Here is a 12979-nt window from a genome sequence, read left to right as displayed (position 1 = left end):
GGCATCTGTTGTGATATTGGCCATTACTAAAACTCTTCAAGTTGCATTGCCTGAGCAAGCATTTTATGGAAATCCTCAAAATGAAAAAATCGAAGGATTAATTTAAAACATCTGAATAGCATTCCAAATGTTATTCCCATTATAAGTTAAATTCTTCGAGTAGTATGTGAGATAGCCTGCTCCTTGTTTGAGATTGATGGAAGCCAGACCATATGATGTAATACACATTCTTTTTGTCAAGACTCTTGAAGATGAAAACTCCAACAAATAATATCAACATTCACCACTTCATATGTTCGTTGACATTACTCTCTCCATCTCTCTCTCTCTCTCTCTTTTCAGATACAATTCGAAAAATCCTATGACATATTTAGTGGGTCCTTCTATCGAGGACACTTTGTTGTACGCAATCACTTGCAAGTGGATAAATTCACAAATTTGGTAAGTAAGCAAGACTACTTTAGTGTTCTCTAAAGAGCTCGAACGACATATTTTCTAAATACCACCGAAACATTATATTCGGTTGTATACAACAGAGGTACCAGATACCGATGATATTTGGAAGGTATTCTTTTGCTGAGACCAATATGACATATTCGTATTTCGTGCCATCTTTCCGGATGTTACGATAATTTTACTTTAAACTTTGTGTTGGATTCTCTTTTTCTACCCTAAACCTTTATAATGGTTAAGGTCGTATTGTCACAAGTAAGCAATAGAAAAATGGGAAAGGTTACACAATTTGGAGTTACAGTCAAAAATGTTTATAATGAAGTTTTCAGGTCCTAACGATATTTCTTGTGTACCCCATAAAAATGTCTGTGATTATAATGAATTAATGATTATCGCGAATAATATTCGTTGTTCCTTTAGCTCATTTTAGAGGTGTGCGTATGAGTAAAATTTCACTCACACTCACGAAGATTCACGAAGCAAAATGTCCATTTACGCATGCTACGTGTGGCAGCCACTCACACACAAAATGCAAACAGTACTCACGCACGATTCACGACAATTCACGCGACTCACGACAAATTCACAAGACTAACGACATTTTCCAACCTGGAATGAGCAAAGGTAACAAAATTCAAAAATAGAATATAGCTCGACAGCTAAATTAATCTCAAATTATTACAATATTTATTCGAGCTTATTGGACAAAAAGATTAAGGGAATTGAAAAGAATGCCAGATACCAATCTACACAAGCCTGACTATACACATGTTTCATCGATGGCAAATTGGAATTTCCATAGCCTTTAGTGTAGATCTAGCGGTGGGATATGATACATTTTGGTACTTATATGCTAATTTTTTGTTGAACTAAATCCCTTAATCTTATTGTTTTATTTAGTTTTGTTACTACATCTGTATTGATCAGGCTAACATAAAAATAAATTAACCCTCTAACGCTCCAATTTTTTTGCCAGCGGATTAAATATTCAATGTTAACGACACAAAAGCAAGAAAACAAAACAAGAAAAAATTATGCGGTAAATTCAGTACATGCTGCCAAGCCTCTTGAACAGATTTTACTAAGTTTTCTTTTTATTTTACCCATTTTTGTTGTCTTAAGGTGTGTTTTACTAAAAGCTTCCTGATTTTATGAAGCCCGCCTAAAGGCGGGATTGGGCATTAAGAGGGTTAATTTCGGTTAACATACGAGTAAGAATTAAATCTTGATTTTTTCGCGATTTTGCAGAAATTTTATTCACGTTTAGTCTCATTCACGTACTTTCACGAGAATCGCTTTGGATTTAGACCACGACTCACGTGATTCACGCGTGTTAGGACAGTTTCGTGTCACGCGCATACCTCTAGTCACTTATCACTTATGTTGCTGATGGTTCCTGCGAAGTACGAGGGTTGGCTTTTAATTGGCGGTATTGGGCAACCCTAGTGTTGCTATATGCTAAAGACAATCTAGAAGACGCAGTTTTGTCATAACAAAACTGAAGCCCCAGAGGTCTCTGTCAACATAATATCAATAACATTTCCCAGCAAAAAAAAAATTGGAAGTGCTTCTAAAGGCACAACTTTAAAAGCACTTCCAAAAATGTTCTCCCAAAGATGTTCTTTATTTTAACTAATCAGGAAGCTCTTTTAATTCAATTTTTTTCATATTTTTGAAAGGAAATTTTAACTTTTTCTGTTTCAAGTAGGTTAAAACAGAATAAGGATTAATAAAATGGTACAAATTATTAAAATTTTTTCGAAAAAAAAAATGCAAAATCCATTGTTAAAAAATTGCCAATTTTTGAAAATATTTGATGTCAAATGTTTCAGACAAGCGGTACAATGCTTTAAAAATTATAAAAATTCATAAAAAATATTTATTTGGCATATTATTGCAAAATTTTTTAATTTACATCCAAATCACTAAATTCGTATCACACCTTAAGAAGTGCTTTTTTTTGCTGGGTTGTGATTTTAATAAATTTCGGAAATAAAAACGACACATAAAGAAATTTTTCTCATAGCCCTCTACACATTGACATTTGTTTTCTCTCAGAGAACCAGGTTGCGTCTTCTTTTAGATTGTCTTTGAATATGCCATCTGATAGCTCTATCATAAAGAGTGAGTTGTTTGAGGTTATAAGTACTCAGAACGTTTTCACATACGAGCGTTATTTGAGTTTTTGTTTACAACAACTTAGATGATTCACGTTTTCGTGCGATTAATTTGTATAATTTTCGACGTGGATTAACTCAACAAGAGTGCATAGATTAACTTAATTAAAGTTTTGCCGATGGAGCTCCGTTAAGCATCAGTGTTTATCGATGATATGGTGAACTCATCCGAGGTCGTAGATCAATCCAAAAGGAATTTCGTGAAGGTCGTCCAAAATCAGTTGTTCCGGAAACCATTGATGCTATGCGCCAACAATTATTGCAAGATCGTCATGTGACCTATCGTAAGATTGAAACAACCTTAGCCATTAGCGTGACCAGCATACATTCAATATACACTGAAAAAAAAGCATACTCGGTTCCAAAGATTTTGTCTTTACTTTAAAAAATTTGGTATTGATTCCGAGCCAAAGAAGCGGAGAATACAAGTACACACAAAAAAATTTCACGAAAATTTTTCCAATTAAAATTTTAATTGAGTTTTAAAAAATATTCAATTAAAAATTTAATTGATTCAACAAATTTTTTAATTGAAACAAAAATCAATCACAAAAATAATAGTATCAATTAATTTTTTAATTGGATCAATTAACTTTTTAATTGACCTTCAATTAATTTTTTAATTGATACTATCATTTCTGTGCAAGCTCTTACTGCGTGAGAAGGCTGTTATGATGGCCAATATTCGATGGGAAAATTGCAAGGGTTGTAACGCCACCAAGCAAATATGGCCCCATTTAAACTTAAACCGCACACTAGATATGCTAGTGTTCTCAAGGCGTCAGATAGCACTCCTAATATCTGCTATAACGGGTCGCTGCCTGATAGGCGAATTTGCAAAAACTATAGGTGCGAAGTATAATGACTATTGTATAAGCTGTCATGACGTGGAGGAAAAGGAATCAATTAAACACCTCTTGTGTGAGTGTCCTGCTTTTTGTGTAAGGCGTAAGCGAATTTTAGGAGCATATAGCTTTAGATTACTGGCTGACCTGGAAAACGTTAACTTAAGCAGTTTGTTAATGTTTTTGGAGCAATCTGGATGGTTCCACAAAAGTAAATAATAGAGAAGGTTCAGTGGTTAAGACTAGAAGTGCCCATATGTAATAGGTACTTTTAGTTAAATGTGGTATCACAATGGACTGAATAGTCTAAGTGAGCCTGAAATTTAATCGGGCTGCCACTTTAACCTAACCTAACCATCATTTCTGTGATTGAAGACATTTCAATTAAAAATTAATTGGATCAATTAATTTCGTGATTGAATCAGAAAAAAAAATTTTTGTGTGTAAGGATACTTTTAAGACACAATTCTCTTTTAAATTTAGGTTTTGTGTACTTGCTTCTAGGAAGCAAATTTTAATTTTTCGCTTTCTCAGCTTTTTTTCTTCATATGCTATCGAAGTCCTTTAAAAACGAGTTAACGGCAACTTTATTTTTCAAATTAGTACTCGACTTCCAGTAGAAATTATGCTATGTTTGAAGTAAAAAACTTCTTTAAAACAAAGTTTTGAAAAACATGTCCTATATTTGAACGATTTTTTGCTTTGTAGTCAAGATGCAAAAAGACAACAAATTTAAAGACAATTTCATTAAATTTAAAGAATTTTTCTGAATTATTAAAGTCAAGTTGACCTTAGCCTATAAATTTTTTCTTTCATGTTAAGATATCCATTTTTGAGTCAAATCACTTAATTATAAGGACAATACGACTTCATTGAAAAGTTTATCGACTTTTGAACAAGGAAAATAACTTTATTTTAGAGAAATGCGTCTTCTATACTAAGCAAAATTTTTATTCGTATTTTAAAGACATGAAATCTTTGACCTCACGACAATATTTTTTTCAGTGTAGCATGTACGTTTGGCCGTCAATAAAAATTGTTTCCTTTTTAAATTCACTTGGAGCGAATCAAGACGATAGCCGACGGTGCATTATCGGGGTTCAAAAACATAAAATTATTTTTTCGAATAGCTTCCCGCAAAAAAACCTAACAATCAAATGATCATTCACACGTAGAGAAAAATTCACGACGAATGACTTTCCACACGAAATTTGAATTATCAAGTCTTATTGTTTTGTCCGCAGTAGTATATAGTAGTGGTGTTTGCGCGTGACTCATGAATCAAGTGAGTCCTGAACGAAATTCAAACTAAATCTAGTGAATGTGCATGAATGGGACTACACAAAAATGTGTCGTGAGCGTGATTACAAATCAGATTTTGTTCGTGAATGTGCGTGAACATGTTTCTTCTCACGGAAAAAGAAGTTCACGATAAAATGTACGCTCACTATAAAATTCAAGTTCACGTTAAAATTCACACACACGGTAAAATAACTGGTTGGCTGATAAGTCCCCGGTCTAACAAAGAAAAACACATTTTTTGTCAAAATTCGTTTTTATTATTCAACATAGTTCCCTTCAAGAGCTATACAACGATTATAACCACCTTCCAATTTTTTGATACCATTTTGATAGTACTCCTTCGGTTTTGCCTCAAAATTGCAGCCAAATTTTTCCCTGCGAGCATCCTTTTGAGGTCTGAGAATAAGAAAAAGTCGCTGGGGGGCCAGATCTGGAGAATACGGTGTGTGGGGAGCAATTCGAAGCCCAATTCATGAATTTTTGCCATAGTTCTCAATGACTTGTGGCACGGTGCGTTGTCTTGGTGGAACAACGCTTTTTTCTTCTTCATATGGGGCCGTGTTGTCGCGATTTCGACCTTCAAACGCTCCAATAACGCCATATAATAGTCACTGTTGATGGTTTTTCCCTTCTCAAGATAATCGATAAAAATTATTCCATGCGCATCCCAAAAAACAGAGGCCATTACTTTGCCAGCGAACTTTTGAGTCTTTCCACGCTTCGGAGACGGTTCACCGGTTGCTGTCCACTCAGCCGACTGTCGATTGGACTCAGGAGTGTAGTGATGGAGCCATGTTTCATCCATTGTCTCATATCGACGGAAAAACTCGGGTGTATTACGAGTTAACAGCTGCAAACACCGCTCAGAATCATCAACACTTTGTTGTTTTTGGTCAAATGTGAGCTCGCGCGGCACCCATTTTGCACAGAGCTTCCGCATATCCAAATATTGATGAATGATATGACCAAAACGTTCCTTTGATATCTTTAAGGCCTCTGCCATCTCGACCAACTTCATTTTACGGTCATTCAAAGTCATTTTGTGGATGTTTTTGATGTTTTCGTCGGTAAACGAATCGTTTGAAGGTTGGTACTATATAAAAATAATATGCATTTAATACTAGCGACGTCATCTATGTGTCAGACTGGGGACTTATCAGCCAACCTGTTACAGGCACAGGAAAAAAAATGACACTCACGATCAAAATCACGTTTTCAATCAACTTCACGTTGTTGATATATATATAGAGTTCATTATTTGATGGTTCGTTGGTGCACATTTGAATTTTGCTAATGATTCCGTCATAAGTTATGAAAATTCTTTCATGTGTCTTCATGTGTCCTTTTCGTGAATCACGAAAAATGTCGTGAGACTTTAACGTTGTTCGTGTGTGAGCTTAATAATTGTATATTTGGTGGAAGATTATTCTAAAGAAGCGTCGTAATAAAATAGAATTTCTCGATTTTTTTAAATCTGAAACGTTTTTGTTTAATCTTTTTGTTACGATTCGATCGGGCAAAAGTTATTTTACCAAAAAGGTAGTTTGGTTCATTATTGTAAACTATTTTATGCAAGAGAATAAGGTGAAAAGTACAAGTTAGAGTGTATAAAAAGGATTAGTTATGCCTACCGTCATGATAATCATAGACCTGTAACTTCTGTTCCACGTAGCCTACACATAAAAAATACCTCGTTCCAGAATGAAATTTCATACAAATGAATTTTGTCTTTGTAGTAAAGTATTTTGGAGCAAATAAACTTAAATTTACGATAAGCGTTCCAACGGTCGTATATTTTATATTTGTCTCAAAAGAAAAATGTTTAGCATCCAAACATACTTCGCTTATCTAGAACTAAGTTCCTCCGAAAAGGAAATTCTCCAATCAGTATAACTTTTCTATATATGATCGCATGAATTGTTTAAAGTCTTTTTCTATTGGTCCTGTTAGAAAAATTACACATACACTGAAAACATATATGACTTAATATAAAAGATTATGCAACCTAAATTGTCGGTCACGCAATTTGTATATTAAGAGCAAATTTATTTAAAACTAGCGTAACCCGGCCCGCTTCGCTGCGCCTTCCGAAGCTTATTTGTAGGAACATTTTGCCTTAACTTAATCAACCATATCCTTCGAGCTTCCAGCACAAATTCGAAAAGATTTGAATTCTTTCAAACAGATCGGACTACTCGCTTTTTCGTGTATAGATAGAAATACGGCGGATATGCAGATGTAAAACGGTTCGCCTTAAATAATGTCGGGGAAATGGTGTCCCCTTTCCACCATTTTTTTTTTAATAATGTTCTTTATTGAAGTAGTTGGACAATCTTCTATATTTCGTGTGAATTTTAAGTGTGGTTTGTCAAGGAAAGGTATCCTTCTCCTCAACATACCGGAAAATTAAGCACAATATTACAACAATATACAAAGAATCACTGTTTGCCGTCCAATAAATCGGAAAGAGCAAAAGTAGTAAAAAATTTACCACATTAACATTTTTTAAAATGTTGGAAATGGAGAACATGCCTTTCCCGAACATATACCGGAAAATGATTCACCCTCTCCGTTGGCTGCCAATTTCATGTAAATTTAAGTTCTTTACTAAAAAGAAGTCTGGCAGAAGCCTGTGCTAAAATCATAAAATTATGTACCGAGTTCCCATTTACGGCCAACCCTCTCCTTTTAAATCGGACAAAAGGGAAGCCTCTCCCCACCTTCGCTCCACTCCGACCTGATATCGGAATATCACGTGCCCTATATTAATTTCACAAACTACCCAACGGTCCCCATAATTTCTATCGAAGTAAATCGACAAAGTTTATTTCACTATTCCCCTTCCCCAACCAGATATCGAAAAACAAGTACTAAATTAAAATTCATATATTAATTTAATCAACTCTCACGTTCCCCGTAAATTTCAAGCAAATTAAATTTTGCTCCATTGTGTGTATACCACCCTTCACCTTCCCTGAAAATTCCAAGAAAAACTAGAAACTTTCCTTCAAGTGTGGGCAGAGCAGGTTCCCTCCCCGTCCAAATACCCAAACAACAGGTACACCACATTGATTTCATAACCTTCCCCCACTGCCCTTGTAAATTTCAAGAAAACTTGGTAATTTTATGTTTTTTTCTGTTTTAGAGGAGGTCGCTCCCTGAGCAAATATCGTAAACGTCCCAGAAAATGTCAAGCAAATTATAAGCCCAATTTTCAAAACGCAGGGCAAGGGGCGGCCCTCTTCCCGTCCAAATATCACAAAATGAGGTATCCAATATTAATTTCATAACCCCTCCCCACGTCCTCTGTAAATTTCAAATAAATTGGAAAAGTTTAATTGTTTCTCTGTATGTACTTAAGGAGAAGCGGATCAAATATTAAAAAATCAGGAATCTGATATAAATTTCATAATCTCACCCAGTTTTTCCGTAAAATTTCAGTCGGACGACTTTAGTTTTGTTTTCACTGTACTTTAAAAAAAGGCGGCAAAGGGGATGTCCCCCTTCCCGACCAAATATCGAAAAATAAAGTATCCGTTCTGTTTCTAGATGCCCCCTTCAACCTCCCCTGAAAACTTGAAGCAGATCGTATAATTTTTTTCCAAGTTTCAAAAAGTCGGGCAAGGGGGAGGTCCCCATACCCGTCCACATATGAACACATCAGGTACCCCATATTTATTTCATAACCTAACCGCATGTTCTCTGTAAATCTCAGATAATTTGGAAAATTTTAGTTTTTCATTGTACTTAAAAAAAAAAACAAGTCGGAAAAGGGGAGGTCCCCGTCCGCGACCAAATATCGAAAAATAGAATAGAAGATGCCAACCCCAACCTCCAATGAAAATTTCAAGCAAATCTGTCAACTTTGGTCCAATTTTCAAAAAGTCTGACCAAGGAAGGTCCCACTCCGCGACCAGGTGTCCAAAAATGAGGTACCCTATTTTCACCACATGAGCGCTCCCGACGATCTCTGAAATTTTCAAGTAAATGGGTTCAAAGCCGCATCTTAGCAATACAAAATTCTTTAAGAAAATATCAACATCTATAATAATTGCCCAGAAACTTAATTTAACAAGAACTTCTAAAGTATAATACAACTAAAAAAACCGAATATCTGGTTGGGATAAATCGGCTAAGCTTTATTTTTGCATCTTCCCCATCCATTCACCAGTTTTTCTTTCAAAATTTTCCCAGTGATATGAGTGTTTTACGATTGTTCAATGCATTTTAAGTTTTCTTTATGACATTTTCCAATGATTTAATGACTGTAATAAAAGTGGACCGAATTTTATTACGATTTTTTAAATCGACCGTAAATTGATTTAATGTTGTGATTTGTATCCTTAATTTATGTTTGTTTTCTCCTCTTGCTGTTCTTCGAAGGTGGCCAAGAACATATCCAAGTGTTCAAGTGTTTTGGATAAAATTCCTGTTAAACTGTTCACGTGCTTAGTCAAATCGAAACAAACGTTGGGTCAAAAAATCTTGGAACACTACAAGGTCACACCGGTGTTTGAAGCTGAAACCGGACGTTATGCTTGCCAAATTGAGTTAAAATCAAGCTTCAATGAGATTTTGAGTATTGTCAAAACCAATGACATCCACTTTGAACTGGAGGTAAGTTTGAGTAGTGGTTGAGATGGTGGTTGTTCCATGTATGATGGGTCTTAATTTTTATTTTATTTTCTTTTATCAGGTTTCTTTGCCAAATGGTTTGACGGACAACATTTCATTAAAGTTTGTACCGGGAATTAAAGTATCACCAGAAGCATTTGTCTCTGATGATGTAGCAGAGCAAGACTTGACTATAACTGGATTAGATAAAGTATTGCAAAAAGTGGAGGTAAGTCCTATTTGTTTTTTTGGGATGTTGAATTTCATTTCGTATTAAGTAGACATTACAAAATATATATTTCCGTTTTTAAATTATTCAACAATGAATTGGTTTACCAATAAATAATAGGAAATGTTTTACCAGTATAACTTCGTTCAATTTTTCGGGAAATCGTTGTGCTGGGCTAGAAACTTGGCAATTTGGATAAGAATCAACTCGATTAGATGTGTACGAAGAGACAAATTTTTGCTAACGCCGTCAAGAGCCTTTGTTGATGGGTAGAGGTAAAACCATTTGCTATTACGTCAGGCGAGACAAACAATATACCATGTAAGGCTCTGAAAGTCAACACTCGCTTTCTATATTATAAATTGGAGCAATGGAGTGATATATATAATTTGGCACCAACATTTAGATCTGAACCAATTTCGTTCACGTTCGGGCGCAATTGGAGTAATATTGTAGTTTCTGCAGTCAATTCAGTGTCGCAACAATCCCTGGGTGTATACCTGAGAGGGCCATTATCGCGCAGTGTAAAATTGTGACACCAAAAAATACGGTTCTGACGAATGAGACCCTAGAAAGAGCCGAGTCTAATAGTCCAGTCCATTGTAATAACATAGGCGGCGAATTTCAGCCCTAGCGTACCTCCTTTTTATAGCCGAGTCCGAACAGCGTTTCAGATTGCTGTAAATCCTCTTAGAAAAATTTTAAAGCACTCACAAATTTCACCGACATTATTGCGAGAGGACAATCCATCGCTGAAAATTGTTTGGCTGTTGGTCGAAACTGGGATTGAACCTATGAACCCTTGTATGCAATGCGGACATTGTAATCATTGCACCACGGTGGCTTCCCTTGTATGTTCGTACTTTTAGGTAATTCTACTTTATTTCAGTCTCACTTTGACTATTCAGTCCACAAGTGGTGAACTCTTTTCAATAAGTGATGTCCGATTCTATGTTTAGTTCAATGATGAGGCACCTCCTTTTTATAGAGAAGATTCGAGAACAGAGACTCGAAAAAATAGGGAATTTATTCACCCTTATTCCTGAAGTCGCCCTCGCCTTCGCTATTTGCCGCTTTTCGTCGGTCGCCACTAATAGGTATTCCGTTCGTCGATATATTCTGCTATCGACGAAAATCGGTATTCCTGGTGTCGCTTTTTATCGCCAATATCGTGGCTTTTTGTCGCCGTTAAATTTACCAACGACGAGTTTAGTGATTAATTTTTGAAAACATTTTTTAGACTTTATTAATCGAACAATTGAAAAATAAATTTAAGAAATGGAAATTGGTAAGAAGTAAAGTGACTAATATTCAAAAATTACAAAAAATGAAAAAAAGGAATTAGAGATCAGCCATTAGATTAGCTACACTGACTCCAACGATTTAAAACCGGTTGGAACGATTTAAAACCGGTTGCTCTTGGCGATAAAAATCGCAAAAACATTGGCTGAATGAAATACTGGAGCAGCATGACATTAGAGAAACTAACGCAAAATCATTACAGTGAATATTTGAGTGGATGCCAATTTTCAATGCGTTGTTCCTGATCCGATATTTTTAGCGACTCTTGTTTTTATGGGATGATGCATGGCTATATGTATGATGGTAATATGTGCAGCCCACACCAAACAAATTAAAATAAAATAAATAACTTTATTTTTGTTGTTATTGGGCTTTGGTGCCGCACTTGGCTGTTTGTCTTATCCCAGTATTCGTTTCACCAAGTTTATTAAGTATTTACTTTTTATAAACTTCCATCTCCCACAGAAAAATGAGCAAAGCCAAAACTGGTATGAAAAATAGTTTGGAATAACTTAAAACTTGAAAATCCATTTTTATTTACAGAACTTTTTCTGGTATGCATAGCACAACAGCCCTATTCTATTTTTGCACAATCAGTCAGCACTCATCCTAGAAGTATGAAAGGAAAGTTTATGGAGTTCCTTCATCTGTTGGTGGTGGTGGTGGTGGTGTACGGGTGGTGTATAGGCAAGCCCCATGAAGCGGCAATTGACCATAATGTCCACAATTGCATTCAACTTGATTCTTGTAACTGTCAGTTTGCCTTGACAGTCGGTCATTCTACAGTTTGTTCGTTATCTATTCCGTCGTACTTTACGTACGTACGTAAGTCCTTCATTCTGTTTGGGCAGATGGGTGCCCACATTACTACTACTATACGTTAGGTCCTTTTCCTGCCTTGTTGCTTGCAGCACCACACAGGAGATCTGAATTGTTTCGGCTTTGGACAAGCCTTATGCTGAATGAGACAGGTCAAGATAGGAAGGGGAATGGATGAGTTGTGCCATTTTGTGGTGTCGTGCATTTAAAGCCATATGCATGGAATGACCCGTTGTTGTTGTTGTTGCTTTCTGCTTCTTTTTTTGTTCAGTGTCCAAAGGAAAAAGTTTACACGTCTGCATAAAAATGCAATTGCAACTAACACCGAAGGCTGGACAGCGGAAGGGGAGGAGTCGTGCCAGAACTAATGTATGAATGAATGACTTACAGAATAAATGAATGAATGAACGAATGACCGCAGAAATCTCTTGCCCCCCCCCCTTCTATGGTCATGTTACACGCAAGGAAATAAAAAATGCTTAGAAATTAAATTTGTCAATAAAATTAAATTTCATATACGAAATAGGTTTGCTGTAAAGCAATTCATTTCATTAAAGGGATTCATTTTAATTCTCTAATTCTTTTAATAATCGACTTGTTGTAAACGTCGTAAACGCCACATACACGTCGTAAATGTAGAAAAAGTAACAAACGTCCTAAACTTAAATTACTTCAGTTTTGTTTGGTGCTTTAGTCCAAGCACCAAAATATTTCCAATTAAAAAGTTGATTGAAGTTGAAAATATTTTCAATTAGTAAATTCATTGGTATAATTAATTTTTTAATCAAGATAGAAACATTAAGTTAATTAAGTCTATGATTAAAATTTTTAAATTAAAACATTAATTGATACAATTAACTTTTTAATCAAACTCGGATGACTAAGTCAGTTAAAAAAGTGATGGAAATTTTTTAATTTTTAATAGACAATATGTTGCTTTTGGTTCCTTTAAACGTTTTGTCCATTGGGGGACCACAAACGTTGAATTTGTCTTTTATCAATGCGTTCTGTTTCAAATAAAATGTTCGAAATGATGACGAACTCTTACATTTCTTCCATCGCTTATTCGCCACACCAATAGTCTTGAACTTATAGGTAGCTAGAGACATACATAATAGATTCTAGCTTCCTTTGAATATGTAAGTTTGTCTCCTTGTCTTACATGTCCGCTTTGCAGTTTCTTGGTATGTTCCTCCTGTATCCTATAGCCACAAGTGCTGTGGAGTTGAGCCAATTGT

The 12979-nt window shown here is 35.4% G+C and overlaps 1 protein-coding gene across 1 annotated transcript in view; it reads left to right on the top strand.

Annotated features, from left to right (window-relative positions):
* Gp210 (nucleoporin 210) overlaps positions 1-12979 on the top strand; it is a 280949-nt gene that overhangs the window by 82983 nt on the left and 184987 nt on the right. The window contains exons 18-20 of the mRNA XM_075309079.1: positions 343-441; positions 9161-9394; positions 9474-9620. Coding sequence (XP_075165194.1) covers positions 343-441; positions 9161-9394; positions 9474-9620 — 480 coding nt within the window. The remainder of the gene's footprint in view (positions 1-342; positions 442-9160; positions 9395-9473; positions 9621-12979) is intronic.

This window comes from Haematobia irritans, chromosome 5, assembly GCF_050003625.1.
Source record: "Haematobia irritans isolate KBUSLIRL chromosome 5, ASM5000362v1, whole genome shotgun sequence".
NCBI lineage: Eukaryota > Metazoa > Arthropoda > Insecta > Diptera > Muscidae > Haematobia > Haematobia irritans.
The sequence above is the reverse complement of the archived record's forward strand: the minus strand, read 5'-3'. Positions and strand labels throughout refer to the sequence as shown.